This window comes from Uloborus diversus, chromosome 9 (assembly GCF_026930045.1).
Source record: "Uloborus diversus isolate 005 chromosome 9, Udiv.v.3.1, whole genome shotgun sequence".
Classification (NCBI taxonomy): domain Eukaryota; kingdom Metazoa; phylum Arthropoda; class Arachnida; order Araneae; family Uloboridae; genus Uloborus; species Uloborus diversus.
Window position 1 is genome coordinate 92,037,485 of NC_072739.1, and position 20,312 is coordinate 92,057,796.

A 20,312-nucleotide genomic window follows, 5' to 3' on the forward strand; every position below is an offset into this window, starting at 1 on the left:
TGTTTTACTTGATTTACATTTTCATCACTCCAAACTCGACTTTCAGGCTATTGATTACAGAAAGTGCATAAGTTCAAATTTTAAAAATTAATATCAGTGACGAAATGAAACATAATTTAGGGGTGAGGTTAAAATTACTTGTAGAATGTAATTTATCACCAAATAAACACTTTTTATTGCATCCTGAAAAGTTTCATTAGTGGAACCCATGCCCTTTCTAAAATAATGGATTCAAGTAATTACATGGAAAAAAGAAGAGGCAATTCAAATGTAAAAGACACAAAGAAAAAAGGAGGTTTGCAGTTAATTTATTAGGCCCATTTGCCACGGCAAAACAAATGTAAAAATGCAATCATTTGAACATTAAAAAAGATGAAATATACATAAACTGAAGGTGTTAATACAGAGAAGCGATGTGTTTTGTTCCTTTTACAACAGTTTAATACTCTGAACCATCTGCTGATGATCTTATGTCGTCAATTTTCAGAATCATTCTAACAAGCTGGGTTGCAAGACTTATTTGTTGTTTCTTGCTAGTTAATGTTTCAATAACATTCTGAGATTTCATATCTGAAAAACAGAAACATATCATAAAAAATTCTTGTAAGCAAACAATTTTGGTAAATCAAAATACAATATGAAATGAGTAAACGAGAGTAAAAAGATTTAATATTTTATAACTTGTTTGAAATGTTTACTTTTATCAGAGCAAGTTTTTTTTTTTGATCTGACATCATTTGTCCTGTTGCACTAAATTTATTTCATTGATCTTTCTTAAAAAAAGTGTCTGAAAAATCCTCATGATATAACTAGAATGAAAAAATAATAATACAACTAACAATAATAATAAAACCTTGGTTCTAGATACAGACTTCTTCCCCCCCCCCATTAAATCTGTTATAACTTTTAGCTGCAGCTATATAAGTTTCTAAATACGTAAATCAGAAATTAAGGCAAAATTCTTTGCACTGGTCTCAATTTTAACACTATAAATATTTTGTATTTCAATTTGTTACCAACAAATAGCAAATATAGTCCTACCAATCTCATAATGAAATTACATAGTACAGATATATTGAACAAATTTCGTTTTGGAAACAAAGGTTGTTATTTTGGCCGTGTTGAGTAACTTCTGAAAGTAACTTTATTTAATGAAAAACCATTTTCATGAAAAATGGAGAAATAAATTGAATTCTTTTGCTAAAGTAAATTTTATGGGTCTATATTTATTTGCTGTTTCTTTACTTTAGTTACAAAGAAAAAAAAGAAAGCATTTTTGCAAACCAAGAACCCGGAGAACGTTAGTCCACTTTTAGAAAACCCACAAAAATCAAAAGCTTATAGAAGAATTTACAACGCGATATTCTAGTATTAGCAAAAGTGAAGTGGATGAAGACTTAAATTGTGATGATTCTTGGGAAAATGTACATGGTTTTGTCATAAAAAATGCAAAAAAAAAAAAAAAAAAAGTAAAATCTGTGACCTACTTCCCCCAATTGATTCTAATTTGAGTTCCGAAACTTTGAATTCAAATTATGTTTTTCGCAATCACGAGTTGCGACAAGACCCTACTGATTAGAGTTATTGTTTCTAGAAACGGCTCCCCCCCCCAAGCATGTCCCTCCTCCTGGGTGGTTACGTGTGTATAGTTGTGTGTGTAGGCTTACGTGTGTGCACGTAGGCGTGTGTATGTGTGTAAAGGCGTGCGCACGTAGGGGAGTGTGTATGACCATGCGTGTGTAGGACATGGACGCCACCGCCCAGCAAAAGTGGATTCCGGGGGACAGTGCTCAGGGCCAGCCGCGCCGCCGCCGGTGGACGGTGGTGCTGCAGCCCTGGTCCAAGCTGAAAAAGGAACCGTAACGTCAAGGACAGTCAAATAAAAGCAATAAGCAATCGTGATTGCTCAAAAAAAAAAAAAAAAAAAACAGTTGGTCAATTTAGTATTTAGTGTAATTTAATAAGTTATATTGATCTTCTAACTGTATGTTTTTTCATTCTGAACACAAAACAACATGAGTCAGTTAAAATATTGGATAATATTTATCAATAAAATTGTAACAGTTATTCTCGTAATGCAGACCAACTACCTGGGCCCAGGGCAAGTTGGCCCACTTCAAATTATTGTTAAAACATTAACACAAAAAAAGACGAACTGAACATTTTCAAAATACTGGGATGATGAGAAATATTTTATAAAATTTACGATAAAATATCAAACAGCTCATTCAATTTTGAGATAAAAAATGAGAAGTAGAAAAGCAGACCAAAGTGGCCTGACCCTCCCAACATATATTTTGGTGCAAGTTAACAAATACACTGCTTTTTACAACACAAAAGCTTTTGAGCTACACAGCTCAGCAAAGAAACTTCTTGGAGTTGGAAGTTTTAAAACTTTTCTATGTTAAAAAGAGATTCCTAGTTAAACTCAAACATGTGTACGCAATAGTATTGCACATTTCTGGCTAAATTATTTTTTTTATCATTAACTTTTCTGTCAAAGGTAATTGTTTTTATTTCTTATCTAAATTCCATTTATAAATCCTAACCAGCATTTATTTTTTAAAAGAAATCTCTTGAAAAGAGAAAGAAAATTTTCAGGAGTAAGTTTAAGATCCTTTAGTGATATTGCAATAAATAATATTACATGCTACATTTAAAGGACCCTATCAAAATCTTATTGTGCAGTACAAAGCACTGAAAACCAACAGTTTATACCTATTTTTTAACAATCAAATCAAAATAGTGGATTTCACTAAAACCAACACTAAGAATATGAAAATATAAATCACTGAAGCTTTAATTTTAAGTTTTGCTCTTTTTAAATTCAATTCAAGTCTTGTTTTATGGTCTCTATACGTTATTGTTAATTTATTCATGTAGTTAGTATTTTCTGAGATGACATAATGAAGACTTACACCAGATGTGAAGTTAATATGTGAATAAGCTGAAACAGCAATCCAATCATTTCATTTGCACTATATCATCATCAGTTTATTCTAAGAGTACAAAATGAAACATCACTTAATAAAAAGCTAAATTTCATTTTAACTCCACGCTCTTCATTTCTATGAAATGATTTTTTTTGGGTTGTTGGATGCTCTATATACACCTATAAACTGAACATTTATAACATTTTTCAAAAAGATTCAAACCATGAACAATTCATCATTGTTATAATGAGTAAGATAAATGTTTTTGCAGAAAAAAAATCATGGCATTGAAAAATAACTTTACCATTGGTTCCTTTTCCCATGCAATCCACACCAAGCCATGGATTCTTCTCTTTGATTTGTCTGGTTTTGAGGGAAGTTACTTCCAGCATTGGATTAAGTCCTGAATTCTCAGCCAAAGCTAGAGGAACACTCTCCAGGGCATCAGCAAAAGCACGGAAGGCATACTGTTCCATTGATGCAATCTATACAAAATTTTTAAAAATTCACTTCAGTTAAGAAAGGAAGTAATAACACAAATGGGGGAAAAAGGTAGAAATCAATGCAACAAATGTTCTTTTAAAGTAATTACAGTAAGAAGAGCATCATTACATTTAATTAAAAAAAATATTAGAATACTTCAGATTATCAAAATTGCAAAGTATATCTCTTCTAATTTATATCTTCTGCTATGTTCTGCCGTGGGCAGGTAAAGGGCAGTAACTGCAAGTTTTTCATTTTTGTTATTTATAGCTTTATTGTACAAGATTGCTTATTTGGTTTTGGCTCAAAAAAAGTCTCATTCCAATCTTTCCCTATTGTCAGTATTGAATCAAAAACATGTTTCTTCCAGGGGTAGAAAAATCTTTAAAATGCTACATGCCCTGCCGGGCATGTTTGTCTAAAATATACATGCTTGAATAAAATTTTAACATGTTCAGTTTTCTTTATTGTAACATTTGAGTTTGTCATACAGCATTAATAGGACAAAAAATTAACAACTTTATAGAAGAATAAAGAATTACTTTAATTTTCCAATATTAAAATCAAAATTTAAATTATATAACCAAAAGGATCACTTCCACGCAAACCGGAAATAGCAAACTCTTTTTCTACTCGACCTAAGGCAATCCCTGTAGCCAGGGATGTGCACAGGAGGGGGGGGGGGGACACACCTGTTAGCCAGGGCCCGAGCCTGAAGGGGGCCCAATATTTTGAAAACTAAGCATGAAATATAGGGGTAAACAATATGAAGGGGGCCCGGAAAAGTCATTTGTGACAGGCCTAGAGATGAAAACAGTCGGAAAAAAAAAACGGAAAAAAAAAAAAGTTTTTTCCGAAGGGGTTTATTTCCACTTCGGAAAAATTGGATTTCTTCAACTTTTCAGGGAGTTTCAATAGAAATTTCCAGCAAAAAGTAATAAAATTAGAAATTTCTCATACTTAAAATCTGATGCTATATCGTTCTCCCATTGCCTCCTTGTATGTTAAAATACTGTTTAACTTTGATAATGCAAGTTGTTGTATAATATAATTTACATATAGATCAAAAAACATTTACTAATACTTTTTACAAAAAAGCTTAAACCAATATCCTTAGTGAAGAATTTATTTTCCTTCTTCATAAAACAAACAAGCATAACTTTAATCACAAAACTATGTTTCTACTGACTGTGTGAACCAAATGTACAGGGTGCGGCAAACAAACCCGTACAACAGGCAATTTTTCATACAACTTTATTAAAAATAAATAAATTAACAAAACATAAAAATAATAATATGAGAAGAACTTAAGCAATCAATAAATTTGATTGTTTTCAATCTGGCAGCCTTTTGCAGTAATACAGAGGTGCAACTGCTTGTTGAAATTTTTGTCCAAGGACCGCAAGTCTTTTACCTTAATCCTATTTCCTCTAAAGTAATTGGTTTAGAGAGTCAAAATTTTTGTGTAGTTTAGGGTATAGCTTTGACTCTAAAATAGGCCATACAGTGAAATAAATGGGATTGAGGACTAGCTAGCAGAGCGCTCACTCTTAAGATGATATCAATCAATTTCTCCTCAAAGACTGGCAATCATACTGGGACCATTCATCAAACGGTCGCTGGACGTATTGTCTCGACTCCAAAGTTCTCCCTTAAACCAATTCACCACTAACCATGGGCTTACCCATTCTTATCTCCACAAAAGAAGCCTCCTTGAAACTCCCTACTGCATTTGTGGGGAATTTGGAGACTTTGAGCACTTCTTCTACTGCAGATTTACCTCAAATTTACATATTGTGATTTCAAGTAATTTAAGAGCCCAATGGAAGCGTTTCATCTTCATCGATAAAGAGGCCTACAGGAAAGCTCTTTCGCTTATTAAGTTTCTTTTCCAAAATAAGCAACTTCTTTTTCCCGCCTTATCATAGAACTGGAACTGTTTGGCCATTGAATTCAGTTTATATGTAGTCAAGAATTTTATTTGTAACCAGGATCATGTGTCACTATATGTTTTTGTCACGTACTTATGTTTTGTTTTCTAATTAAATAAACTTGTACGTCGTTCAGGGTAAAACAAACCGAGAAGATATTGCAATCATTCAGGCCCTGAAGGATGGCGCTTAATCCTGTGAAAAACAATGCGCCTTGCACCTCTCTTGTCTTTTTGGCCATATGAACTGGTGTGGAGTCAAGTTGAAATGTCCAGTCTACATTGCTGAAGAGTTCTTAGTTCCACAGAAGTACAACAGCTTCCAAAATGTCCTTCTGGTACACTTTTTGATTTATTTTACAGCCCTCATCTACAAAAAAAAAAAAGATTTTTCGTCGCTTGTGCTGATTCCATCACAGTTCAAGCATAACTTCGGATTTTGGCGATGTTTAACAGTTTCTAAAGTGCTTGGATTGTTTACAGACCAAATTATATTGTTCTGGGGGTTATGCGTTGGTTGAACCGTCAATCAGTGAAAGGTATCTTCCTGTGCGGACTTGCGGCCCGTCTCAAACGTTTCTGGCATCTTTGGAGTCATACAAATTTGTTTTCTTCAGCAAAAGCCTGAACTTTTTGGAACTAAAGCTTGTGCTCGAGATTTGTTTTTGCCCTTAGTCGCACTGATCGGTCAAAAATTCCTCCTGTTTCACGAACGACTTCTCTCTTGAAAACACAAGGTTTTCATTGAACTAACTTAGATGACCTGACGACAGGGTTGGCCGGATTGGACCCAATTGGGTTGGACCCAGTGGGTTTTTTTGAAAAAACCCATCTAAAAAAACCCATTATTTAACCCACTTTTGGGTTTTTTTAAATTTTCTGAGAAGTTTTTTAAAAAATTAATTAATTCAAATACTTTCACAATTTAAATTTCTTTTTTATTTGTTCATCAACCCAGACAATGGACATAAAAAATGAATTTTGAACTTTAATAGTATTTCTTAACTCTTAACGGCATTAAAAAAGTACTTCAAAGATTTTAAATAAATATATTTAACTTTTTTCTTTAACTGGTCAATAAATAACTCAAATTATCTTGACTAAGTCCTGTCACGTCTGATTTTCTCAATATTTGTAGATTGTACAGAGGAAACTATTCTAGCCAAAAGGCTTTCGTGTGAATTATTTTCTGCAAACCAACACGTCACAAATCTCAAATAAACACACACAAGGTATATTTTTTAGAAATTAACAGGTTTTACAAATGGTCGGACGGAAAACAGAATAGGATGTAGAGTATTTTCCTTTTCTTACCAAAAAGTTTAATATTCCTTACTCTGTACACAGAAATAGAAAAACAGGCAACATAAAATTCAAAGAAATGTCTTGATTAAGCTGGAATTCAGTAAAAAGGGAATTAAACTATTTGAGGTTCTACAGTAGTTTTGCATAACAAAATGAAATACAATAAAGTAAAATGCAAAAAAAAAAAAAAAATGTAGTAATTAAAAACGAGCATACAAACAATAGATTTAATCACTGGAGAAGTAACTTTGCCTTAATTGTTGGTAATCATAGAAACTAAAAAATCTGAAACTTCACCATTCTTGGGTTTCGTCGTCTTTTATACTTTTCTTCAGAAAACTCTGAATTTTCCAGCTTTTTTTTACCCCAAGACAATTTTTATGCTTTGTCCATATACTTACATTACAATATTCTACAAGTACCCCACATTTTCCCTAAAAAAAGACAAAAAACCCGCATTTCTTTTAAAAAACCCAGCTTTAGTTGGGTTTTTTTGGGTTTTATTTTAAAAAACCCAAAAAAAAAAAAAAAAAACCCTGGGTCCATGGGCTTTTTAAAAAAAACCCGGGTTTTTGCCAACCCTGCCTGACGATTAACGGAAATGTTCACTTTTCATTCTTGTATGCTTCCTGAACATCGATATTATTTCCAAGCCACTTGGAGCGGCATACTGAGTCAGATACTGTTTGCCGAGGCACAACAAGCATACGGACTATCATTCTACTTGGTTAAACAACTTAAAAATAGCAGGTCTTTTGCTTAATATTGCAAGAAAACCGAAAAACAATACATGAATTGGGATATATATTGTAAATTATTTTCTAATGAAGTGAGGGACAAAAATAAAGACACTTGTTAAAAAGAAATTAGTTTGCTTCCATTCGATGATGCTAACCTTGTCCGAGCTTTTTTGCCGCAACCTGTGCACTGCCGTGCTAAGAATTTGCAGTTGAGCTCAAACTAAGATATTGTTTTTTAAAGTTTAGCTCAACCATATATTTGATTCAGATGTCTTTTTATAATTTCTTTTTTCAGAATTTTTTACAAAATAGTTCCCGATCGAATACCCTAAAATATTTTATTTTTTAAGGAAAATACAAACAGAGAACAACTTGGTTCCAATAACTCAATCTTGTTCAAAAGTGCAGGTATGACTACTTTTACTACCGTGCTTAGTACGGTTGTATAGTTAACTGATGAAACTCCAGTTTAAGTTTCGGTTCAGCTTTAGAAACCATTACGCAGTTTTGGTTTGGGGTTTCTTTTGGAAAGAAAAAGAAAAAACAATTTATTTTCGATTTGGACTTAGACTGGATGAGAAAAAATCAAAACTCAGTAGCATTCGTTTTCAGACATTAAAGTTACATTGCAAGGAAGGAAAATCATACTTATTTTTCTTTCAAACAATATCAATCATGTTTGAAATTCAATAATTACTAATATTATTTCAAATTTCAAAGGCAATCTAAAATAGAAAATGTAATTGTTATGATTAGACACACCTTACCCAATATTATTGGTTGAATGACGACTTGACTTATTTCTGGTGTTTGATCAAGAACGTTCTCAATTATAAAACAAAAAGTTTTTTTTAAATTAAACTTACCTTTATGTGTAATTATGCCCAGCAGAAAAAGAAGATGTGTGGATTGCATATATTTTTTAATGCTTAACCCTTTATATGTTCCAACAAACACAGTGCTATTAAGGAACCCTATTTTTATTCATAACAAAATCAATTTTTTCATTTTTTCCAATTTTTCCCGAAAAAGCCGTTTTTTTTCCACCGCTTCAAAATTTTCATCTCTAGACAGGCCCCAAATTTTCTTTGCATGCCCCTGCCTGTTGCGGTAAATGAGAATTCTCTTGACACTCAACTAAAGGCAGATCACTCACCAACTTTGCCAATGATTCCTAATGATTTTCTGTTTAAATATGATTTTAGCGGTAGGGCTTGAAATAAATTTTGAGTTTGAAGTTTGGATGCAGTAAATGTTTAATAAAGTATGAAATAAAGTTTCAGAGTGAAATATTTGATTAAAAAATTACAGGCCGATTTACATGTCTGATCGGAATTTTTACATGACCAGGGCATGTCGGGCAATATAGTTTTCGAGCCTTGGTTTCTTCAAATATCTCAAATACTCATATCTGCAGATACTGCCGTTTACCTGTCCAAAGCAGTATTATCAACCCCATAACACTATTAAAAATGGCTGGTTTCAAAATATTCTATTTATTTTCTAATTGAAGTTATTGAATTTCAACCGACTTCAGACACTCAGTTCATACTGTATGTATGGTTTTTTTTTTTTTTTTGTCACTCACAGCATCTCACTTCTTCTTGAACAAGTTGTTTCTCCTTAAAGATACGTGGTCCTTTTGGTTAATGACAGAATGAGAGCCTTAATTTTAAAGTTTATACTAATAGGTAATTTTTTCAAAAAAATAATTAGTGCTATTTTTTTCAGTTATAAATTTTTAAGAGAGATTTCAAGACTTTTGATCAATGAAACTCATTCATTAGAAATCCTCTCAAAGTCAAACTGACTGAATTAATAGTTTTTATTAGGAATTGAAATAGCAGTTGAATAAAGGCGGCGATCCTAATCACAGTATTATAAAGCTGCCAGGTAAGATTTGCCATATCTATAGAATTAGTAAGGATTTATGGAAACCAGAATTTAATTATCAGGCAGTTCAGAATTTTTACTCCGGTACTGACTTTTAAACTAAGTAATAAAATGTAAAAAAAAGTTTTAACAAAGATTTTCAATATGGACAGAAACAAGTGTTTAACAAAATGTGAAGAAACTTGAGACTAGTATATTAATTAGAAATGTACTTAAGAATTTACCTTGTCTGCCTGTTCACTGACTACAAGAGAGCATGCAATTTCAACTGCTCCTCCTCCATATACAACTCTGTTATCTTTAATCAAATTTCTCACAACACATAAGGCATCATGAATACTTCTTTTGGATTCTTCCACCACCTAAAATATAGCAAAGCTTTTGTAGATCATTAAAAGGCAATGAGAGAGGATAGTAATACTTTTTAAAGCAACAAAGTGAAGAGAGAAATAAAATCCACAGTAAAATTTCAGAAATATAGGTTGCAGCGTTTACATGTTTAAAAGTGACATTCAGAAGCGCAACCCTTTGGCCCAAGTCATGCTTAGGTAATTTTCTTACTTTTTTTCACCATCCCGATTTTAGTCCAACTTTTTAAACTAAATAATTAAAAAAATAGACACCGAAACAGTTTGATACAGTATTATCTACCTGTTAGTTGAAAGCTTTAATCACAGAAAACAGCCGACTGTTCGTAAAGTGCTGGAAAAGCCAAATGTCATACTCTGAAATTTTTGTACAGTTGATTGCAAATAAGTTAGAGCTTGTTTATCAAAAAAGTATAATGTAAAACCTTAAAAGGAATGTTGGTATTTGCACAAACATGATTATAAAATTGAGTTTTTTTTTCTCATTAAGAGTTTATTCGCAAAAAAAAAAGTGGCAAAAGGTTCCAGATTTTTTTCTGAAAGTCAAAGTTGAATTTTGAAGCGGGATTCCGTCTTTTCCTTAAATTTTTCTTTAAAGCAAGAATATGCAGTAAATTTTCTCTCATCTTTTTTAAAAATAGGCTTTTTAATGGGTTATTCACCAGCCTGATACACCATATTTGAGTTGTTCATTGCTTTTAAGTGCAGTGTTTCTGAGCATCAAATTTTTTTGACACACTTTCCTCGGTTAAGTGCAAATTACACCAATGCAGAATTTCTACCACAGCTAAAATTTTTTGGAACACTTATTTTCGGAGTGCGATTATCACACAGATGTGGCAATTCTACCACTGCACCTATTATTTCACCCCATTTTTTAAATTCTTATGCCTCCAAGAATCCAAGAGGTGATAAGAAAAACTACAAGCCAATGCCTCTGAAACTGGTTCAACAACAAAAATTACTGAGACAAAGACAGCAGTTAAAAGTTGCTATTGTGTGAAAATTTCAACACATCAAGGAATTTAGGATCTCCCAAAAAAAAGTGCTAAAAAATAGCAGATCAGCTTCTTGAAACGAATCGCCATCTTTAGGCTAAGGTCGCAGAAAATTTTAACGAATTGGAAGCCTGAAATTTTGGGAAACTATGTTTTGCAGTTAATATGTTCTGTACTTTTGCGAGTTTGAGCTCATTAGATTTTGTGTAGCACGCATGTAAACTCGTGAAAAAGTGAGGTGGGGGAACTTTGTTAATTCTATTGTTAAAATACTATTTTTTTTGAATGGGTTACAGTTGCAGAGCATAAATATTTTTGTAAGAGATATTTTCCTTTAAAGAGGCCCTCAAAATCCTTCACATGTGCCTGTTTTCAATGTGCTGCAGCTCAAGTGTGTCTATTTCAGCTTTCTTTTCTTGGTACTATTAGAAAGAACATATTTTTTCCTATACAGACAGGTTCTTTTTTCCCCCCGACTGTGTTCTTTGAGATAAGTATGAAAAAATTAATACTGTCTATCGTTTATGAGAAAATCCTGTTCCGCAATGAAAAACGAACAATGAATGCAATGAACAGTCTATAGTGATTTTACAGCTGTTATTAATTAAAAACAGCTTCTTATTCTTTGTTTGAAAAGTTAGTTAGAAAACTAAATGTGCTAACTTTTCGAGATAAAGAGAAAGAAAAATTATAAGAAAAATATTATCTTCTGGAAACAGACTGATACAAAGACAGTAGTGACAAAGTGTTCACTTTTCATTTTTCAGGAATTCAAGTGAGAACATATGAAATTGACAACAAAAAATGGATGTTACACTGTACAAGTTATTTAATACTCCACACTAACAGGAGGGAATGAAACATCATTAGGGCATTCAAATCACTTACTAACATAACTTTGAAGATTTAAGAGTAATATTTAACCTGTGGCTTGCCAAGCCTTTTTTTTTATGAATGGCCTAGTAAAAGCAGTTGAATAAGAATTTTTCAAAAATTAACAGAAAAGAAAAAAAAAATAAAATAAAATAAACTGTTGCTTCTGACTACAAACATTCTAAAAAAGGATTTTCCTCTTCATATAAGCGAGTACAGTTTGGTTTGACCCCAAAAAGGTCTATTTGCTTAGATGAAATGAATCATTAAATAAAAAGAAATGTATATCAAGATCAATGTTTATGTCACAGCTCTTGTAAGATAGTTTTGAGCATGTGGCTTGTGAGAAAAAGAGATGATTTCCAATTTTTTTTCTTTGAAGGAAAAAAATTACTTACCATCTTATTTGTCCCTCTAAGAAAGATAGTGACAGCTCTTGAATTTTGACATTCTTCAATGACAAGCATTTTTTCATCAGTAGTTCCAAAAGATAACCCTTTAACTATGCCTGCCTTTCCCAGCTTTTCAGCAGTCAGCTCTTCAAAACGTGGTACAATTCTACCTCCGGTAGCAATGGCTATAAGCTACAGAAAAAAATTAATATAATTTAGTACTTTTCACAGTAATAAAACAGCGTAAATGCAATAAATGATACTTAAATTTTTTGGGATAGATTTCAAAAAGTCTTACTTCAATTTCCGGGCCACCAACCCAGCGAACAGCAGGTAATTCATGTTTAAGAAGGAGATGATTTGCTTCATCATCAAAACCCCACTGACATATTACAAGGTTTGCACCTGTATCTTTTACCTAAATAAAATGAGTGTTGGAATTATAAGTTTTTACTTTTGCTAATGAATAAATTTTAAGATATTTTTTAAAAATTGTTTCAATGCTTAAAACTTATGAACAATGGATAGTTTTTAACCTTATACAAAATTTCAAATGCTATATTGAAACATGAATAAAATTCAATTTTGTATTTAACAATACTGAGGATTAAATCAGAATCTCACTGTCTAACCACGGATTGTGTGGAAAGGCAAACATCTGGTTTACATGCGGAAATGGAAGCATATATTAGTCTTCAGGGATGTCAGATTTTGCAGATGTATGTTAGCCTCTAAATGAAACAGAGTCTCATTCAAATAAGCGGAATACGCATGTCAAATTTTTATTTTTCCCCTCATTCAGATGTAGTCGCCTTAATTGGATGTTTGCCAATTCCATAAAATCTGTGGTCAAACAGTACTAAGGTGTTTTGTTTATATCAGGTTGATAAATTAAAACAATATCAAATAAATTTACATTAATTAGTGAAACAATTGAAATACAAGTATAAACAATATATTTTGAAATCAAGACATAAGTTGAGCATTTTGCATCTAACCATGCAACAAAGTACTAAAAACTATTAAAGCTGATGTAAAATATTAAAAAATCATTCAGCCACACTTCAGACAGTCGATTCCAGTTAATAAGACCACATTGGGATGGGACCATTTTGGTCCTAATAACCGGCTGGTCTGATTAAGCGAACTGGACCTGTGCAGCTTGATAGAACATGATATACACAAAACATTTAAAAGCTATTATGATTATTAAGCACATATCTATGGTGCGCATACAAAAAAAAAATGCTGTTTACAAAATTTTTTCAGTTAAAAATATATTAAAATAAAGGGAAGAATCTCTTTACATTCATTCAACAACATGTTTAAACCGATACGGTTTGTTACATTCCTACTAGTCAGTACGATTTAACTCAACAACCAGAAGTAACTAAATAAGGTGAGAGTGAAAAAATAAGTGCTAAAAATGCTAATCAGCCATTGAAAATACCACTGAAATTAAAATTATGTATTTTACAACAAATTTTTCTTTTTTTGGAAAAAAAAAAAAGCATAATTAATTGCACATGCTAACCGAACTGAAGAAATTTGAAATTTCAAGATTTTTTTAGTCTCGGATGGAACAGAGCCCCCATGCAATGAGAGTTTCATTCACCATTTTTTTCTGTTGATATTGCTGGGATTAATTGAAAGTTACAAGGAACCAATATTAATTTTTACTGCACTAAATTTGTTGACCCACTTGAAACTCGCTTCAAAAGGGCAACTGCTAGATTTTTTCCCCCAATTTGTTCTCATGTTCCTTTGTCTCATTAAGCGAATTTTTGGTTCCTATAAGCGAATAATATTAGGCTTGTGCAATGGGATTAGTTTTGGGTCTTTAAGATTTGGTCCGAATAAGCAGCTGGTCCAATGAACCGGTGGTCTAATTAAGCGGATTCCACGGTATTAAAAAAATCTTCTATTTCTGTCTCTCCCTAATATAGAAAAGAAATAAATACCATTGGCAGAGTAGTGAGTGGCAATCAACATTGTTTTGACACACAAATTTTGCAGATTACTGCAGACACGTGACCGGATGTCTTTGCATCCAAAAGCTCACTATTTTGCATTGAAAGAGGGTTTTCCCTGCAACCCTGAAACACGTGTCTGCAGTAATCTGCTAATTTTGTGCGTCAAAACATTGTTGACTGCCATTTACTTATACATATGTCTGTAACTGAAAATTAAAAAAAAAAAAAAAAAAAAAAAAAAAGAATTTAATTTCAGTGTTTGAGTGTAGTTTGTTCATGATAGAAAATATTTATGGTCTGCATTATTAAAGCAGAAAATACATCAAAAGTTGGGAAGGGGGAGGGGGAGGGGGGAGACGAAACGTCCCAAAATATTCAAAGATTTTGTACTCTGGATTCTTTGATTTATTCCCCCTTTAAACATGAATCATTGATCCTTGTTTTTCTTTTGTAAAAGACTTTGAATATTTTATGCTTTTCGGGGACTATATTTCAGAACTAAGGCCTGTCTACAGATGTTTTTGCCAAAAAAATATGAATAAAAAAAAAAAGCATTACCAAGCAGCATAGTTTTTACTTGTTATAAACTGCAAAATTTGCATCACCATGCTTTAAGCAATCCAAAGTTAGCAATTCTGAGCATCCACCTTTCTAACTACCTACTGATTTTTCTGGTTCCACTTATAAGGCATTGTAATGTAACTTTAAAAATACTAAGTGGAACAAACAGACAAAAAAAAAAAAAAAAACAGAAGCAATATAAATCAATACGTATCTTACCCGTTGAACCATTTCAACAAATTTGTCTTGTTCATATTTCACTAGTTCTTGGTAACTGCCCACTGATGTGACATCCAACTTATGTTTGGTCTTTGGCTTGGGAGGTTCAAATGGGCAAGTTAAGATAGCTAACTTAGCATCTTTAACATCCTTAGGCATTTGTGGATGGCTAAAATATTTGTCAATTATAACACCTTTAACTAAAAGAGAGTCCTCTAAACGAGCACCTTCCTTCCCTTCAACTTTAATAAGCTCAAAATCTACATCTTTACGTTCCAAATCAGCAACGGATACAATAGCTTGAACTGCAATTTCAGCAAACTGTCGCTGACATCGGTTAACTCTGAAAATTAAAAACAAGTTCTATATACACATACATAATGCTCAAATAAAAAAGTGCTATAAATAATCAAGAGTTACTGAGTGCTAACTATATCATAAAACAAAAATCTAGTGGTCATAAAAACTCTTTTAATCTGAATATTATGCACACATAAACTGTTAATTTATTGAAAGGTGCTTTAATGAATCAAATCGTCAAAAGCAGAACAAAAGCCAGCTTTATTAAATTAGTCGCTTTATTGAATCAGCCGCTATGTGGAATCAAACCTATTTGGGACAAACGTGATTCATTTCAGCGACGACCACTGTATTTAATACTTTAGTAATATTGCTTTGAATACTTTGTTGTCTACTTGTATATATTTCTGAAACCATGGCAACTACTTGCAGTATGTCTAATTATTTACTTTGAAAGTTATTGGCTCTGATTTCATTTTTGAAATCTTAAGATTGGTGCATCAAAATAAATGGTTTAATTTCTAACGTCAATATTTTGTGATCGATTTTACACTTCTATTATACATGCACGCATTCAAGTAAAATTTAGCAATAAAGGAACACATAAAAAATTACATTTTTGATCCTAATGTTGTCATAGCTGTTTGCACCAGTGGCTCTAAATTATCTTTATCAAAAGGAAAACTTTCACTAATTTTATCTAGGTGGTCCATTGCACATCTGGCAGCCATTTCAAAACCATCAGCAATCCTAATGGGATGGATGCCCTTATCGATTAACTGCTCTGCATGTTCAAGTAAGGCACCTGTGGGCAAAGAAATATTTACACTGAAGATTAAGTAATGCTGAGGCAAACATTCATCATCAGTAAAAATATAAGTAGGAAACCTAAATGATCATTAAATATATTGGTACGTGTGCATGGAAAAATTGTTTCAGCAAGCATGGACTTCTGTATTAAACTTAAAAAAAAAACAAGGTACTATAGGAATGTTATATGCCAAGACACATAATAAGCAAAAATTTGTAAAAAAAGCACAACTTTGTTTGCTTGTTCTGCATAGTTATGAGAAATAGAAGAGATTCTTTTCCAAGGGGGGGGGGGAGACCCCCCTTTGGGGGTCTCGGGGGGGGGTGTACAAAATTACTTCGAGCCCCGGGAATCTGTGCACCTGGAGTTTTCTTTTTTTTTAAATTTGAATTAGTTTTTTTGTAATTAATTTTTTAAGCTCCAATTTCGCATTAATTGCCTATTAAAGGGGTGAAAAATTACTTGCACATATTAATGTTATATATCGTTGGAAAGGGAAGATTTTTCCACGTTTTACGCAATTAGTTTCAATGCTCTAACTTAAATACGGCAGGAGTTATTTGCGTTTTTAGCTCAAACTTTTTTAGGCTTAGCTAAAATTTAAGTACTTTCTTCATTGAATTTATCAGCAAAAAGCGAAGGAATTGTCCTAAAGTTTTCTCTTTGACACCACTGAAAAGAGAGTCTTTTTTTTTACTCGAAATCTAATTCGACCTATGGTCGAAAAACTGAGCTTCTATCTCCAAAGGGAAAAAAGTTACAATCCGTTAAAAGTCAAGTTCGAATAATCCTCATCTCCATTAAAATTATTGATGTTTTATTTGGCGTTGTCATAGTTACGCCTTTTCTATTCCCATGTTTCTTCTTTCCCTTATTCAAAAACTTAAAGGGTTTTGATTTTAATGGAAAATCTTAGGCTCAACTCAATTCAAGCCTCGAGCTAAGGAGCGTAATATATTACTGGGACCATGAATATACAAACTGCAGTTTTGCAATGCTCAGGATCTCTTAGCCCTTACAACTCTGCAAGTTGGTACAAGTAATTTTGAAACCCCAGGAAGGGATGCTTCTTGATCCAAAGGGAGTTCATAATGCATTTTTAATCTATTTCTTTCTAACTCACGATTTAAATTTTTGCGAATCAAATAAGATTGCGAAGCACTCTTCGGAGGTTGGTAAGCATTAGTGAGCAGGGGCCAGAGCCCCCTAGTTCAGTAAAAATAACATGTTCTAAAACTTTGAATAATACAGTAGTGATATTAAAAGATAATAAATCTGAAAAATTTTACATAAAATGCTATTTTAACATCAATATTACAATTTTTCACTGGCAACACAATCAAATTAAGTGATGCTATCAACTCCTTTTTCTTTTGTGAAAAGTTGTAGAATTTACCTGCTAGAACAACAACACCAGTGGTACCGTCTCCAATTTCATCATCTTGTGATTGAGACAACTGGACGAAGAGCTTTGCAATTTGATGGTCAACATCCATCATTTTTAAAATCGTAGCTCCATCGTTAGTTACAGTCACATCACCATCAGGAGAAACAAGCATTTTATCAAGCCCTAGAAAATAAGATAATATATGAACAAAAAATATACAAGATAAAATATAAACAATCAGGGTTAATCCTCCAAATGACAAGCCTGGAAAAAACCAGCAACTACAATGAAACCTGTGCATAAAGATACTTTCTATAACGATAACCTGTCTATAACAATATTTTTTTTTGGCCCCAGTAAAATATCGGCATGAATAGTCAAACTGTCTATAATGATAACCTGTCTATTACGATATTTTTTTTAGGTCCCAACAGTATCGTTGTAGACAGGTTTTGCTGTACAAAAATTTTCAAAAATACTCTACCCTTGTATAGCATAACTGTTAAAATGAAAACACACACACACACACAAAAAACTCAGTAGCTGAAAAATATTCCTTATAATGATATTATGCAATTTTTAGAGAGATAATATACAAAAGTCATTCCTCACCTTTAGGTCCTAAAGAAGTTCGTAAGGTATTTGCTACACTTTTCCCGGCATATATATGTGTCTAAAACAAATTTAAAAAATAAAGTTACATGAGAAATTTTCATTTACTATGTGCACTATCAGCAATTTTACAACACATTTTAAAAGATGGAATATATGAACCACAATAAAATAACAGCTTTTTGATGTTCTCAAACATGAATAGGAAAGTTTTTGGATTGCAAACAGTTTCAACTTTCAAGTAAATTGTCTACTTTTATATACAAATTTTATTTCTCTTTACATAACATGACATACAAGCACAACATAAATAACCCCTGAGACAATGAAAGTATGGTTTAAAACAAAATCAATAGGTACAATGAAAAGAAAATTGAATATTATGTGTGTAAAAAATTAAAAGGTATAAGTCACTTGGCTTGGCTGGCGAGTTTTTTTTCTTCCTCGACAAAAATTAAAAAATTGCATTTACATCACAGCCATGTTCTTTTTTGAATTTTATGTAACGTTTATTTTGACACTATCTTTGGCTGATTATTTTACTTGTTAAAGGAGTAACATTTAAAGTTGATATGACAGATTAGTTTTATGTGATTTTTCATGCAATTCAAGAGCTTGTTCCTTTTACTTCACAGTTTATTTTATTTTTAATAGCTTGTAATTATTTAGAGGATTATTTTTCATTCTAACCTAAGTTTTAGTCTTGTTTTGTTTAAAAAAAGTTCTTTAGTCACTTGAGAGACCCTCTAGTTCTTTCAGCTTGACATAGTAGGAATTAATGCAGAAGGGAACAGCTTCTCAGAGTCTGGGGTACTAAATTGGGGAGGTGTCCATCTTAGCCTCAATAGATGACAATTGAAAAAACATGGTAACAAACAATAAATAAAATGAAAAAATAATCTTCAAGATTTGAATTGGTGCCATTATGTACCAAGTTCCTACAATTGAAAGTACTATTGTCTTTGCCAGGAGATAAGGGGCTTTTATGGGTTTAAAAATTAATTTTTATGGCCCACCCACACATTATGTTCAGGAAAAGATTATTACAAACATAGGAATTTCTTTTAGTGAGCTAAACTTCTGTTATCATTAGAAACAGTGCCTGATTACCTACTGAATAAGCTTAGGTCTTGGTCTAGGGCTCTGCTGTTTGAAGACCCCCAAATGGCTAAAACGATTTTAGCAAATGTCAAAAATTATGTTCAATTACAAGGGGCCTGAAAAAGTGCTTGTCCTAGAGCTCCCAATATCTTTGGGCTCCAGTAAGAATGTTTTTTTTTTTCTTTTGTAAAGAGAAGAATAATGTTGTGCTTAGTACAAAAGTCCTATCATTTTATCAAAATTGAGTTATGGTCACCAGGTGGTTCTTTACACACATTTCAACTAAATACAATGTTTTATAATCACTTTTCAATGGGAAACATTTTTTTAAAAAAATCCTGAAAACTTGCATCTGAATCAATACATGGAGGCGCAAAATTTTAAACTGCAATTTCTCATTGTGAACACAGCTGTAGAAACGACTTTTGCACTTAGCGCATCTGAATATCGGCAATGCAAATTCATTTTTGAAATCTTCATGTAGGAAACGAAAAATCAGAATAAGGAATCAAAATTGTGAAAATAAAACGATGAATAGGTGTGGTCTTATGAACGTTTGCGATCAAACTGGCATGTTCCATGTTAACTCCCTAGTTCAATAGGAGTTCCACACTTATAACCTCATGTATGGCAAAAAAAGAAAAGAAAAAAATTAGCAGCGTAGAACTTATGAATAATGCTGGATCAATTCAGTTTGCAACTAAACGTAACCATAATGAATTATTTTATTCCACATTAAATGCTTTTAAGTACTTAATAGTAAGTTTACGCCTGTCACATTTTAACATCTGCAACTTCATTTTGGCATTACTAACAATAAACAAATATGATTGCGATCATGTGATCCGTAATAAGTTTGAACACATCTAAAATATTAAAAACATTCCAGAAAATATTACCTTTATAGCTTCAACACCAGTCAATCTATTTTTACTCTCTTGATCTTTCAAAATCAAGAACGGTCTTCCAAATTCATCAAAATTTATTGAGCACACTGCAGCCATTGTTTCAATAGATCATGAAGCAAACAATTTAAGTTAAAAAAATATTCTTCGATGATCAATAATGAAAGTAGCAATTTTCATGCAACTTTAAGTTTTAGGGGATGTTCTAAGATTGCATTTAGGTATCCAAACAAATCGGCCATTTAAATTTAGCGAATTCTATGCCGGTTTCTTGCACAGGAAGAGCATTCACAATGCGTCTTTAAAGCGCCCGTATTTAGTTTTACTTTCTGCCGCTAGAAGCACAGATCGTCCGTCAAAAGTATCAGTTTATAGAAATAATAAATACTTACGAAAACAAAATATTATAAAAATTAAGTTCAAAATATAGTGTTTTCTTAAACACTGAGTTGCAGATATTAATTGATATTCTGTATTTGCAAGGCCTTCTTACTTCCTTAAAAAAAAGTGACATCTGTCACTTTAAGC

The 20,312-nt window shown here is 32.3% G+C and overlaps 1 protein-coding gene across 1 annotated transcript; it reads right to left on the reverse strand.

Moving 5' to 3' along the window:
- Positions 1–292: 292 nt before the first annotated feature.
- Positions 293–20,071, reverse strand: LOC129230732 (T-complex protein 1 subunit epsilon-like). The gene is made up of 10 exons (XM_054865153.1): positions 19,779–20,071; positions 17,779–17,839; positions 17,176–17,349; positions 15,584–15,773; positions 14,669–15,011; positions 12,214–12,333; positions 11,922–12,107; positions 9,509–9,646; positions 3,238–3,418; positions 293–570 (listed from the first exon to the last, which is right to left on the reverse strand). The coding sequence occupies exons 1-10, from the start codon at positions 19,881–19,883 to the stop codon at positions 440–442; spliced, it is 1,629 nt and encodes a 542-aa protein (XP_054721128.1). The 5' UTR covers positions 19,884–20,071; the 3' UTR covers positions 293–439.
- Between the last annotated feature and the right edge of the window lie 241 nt (positions 20,072–20,312).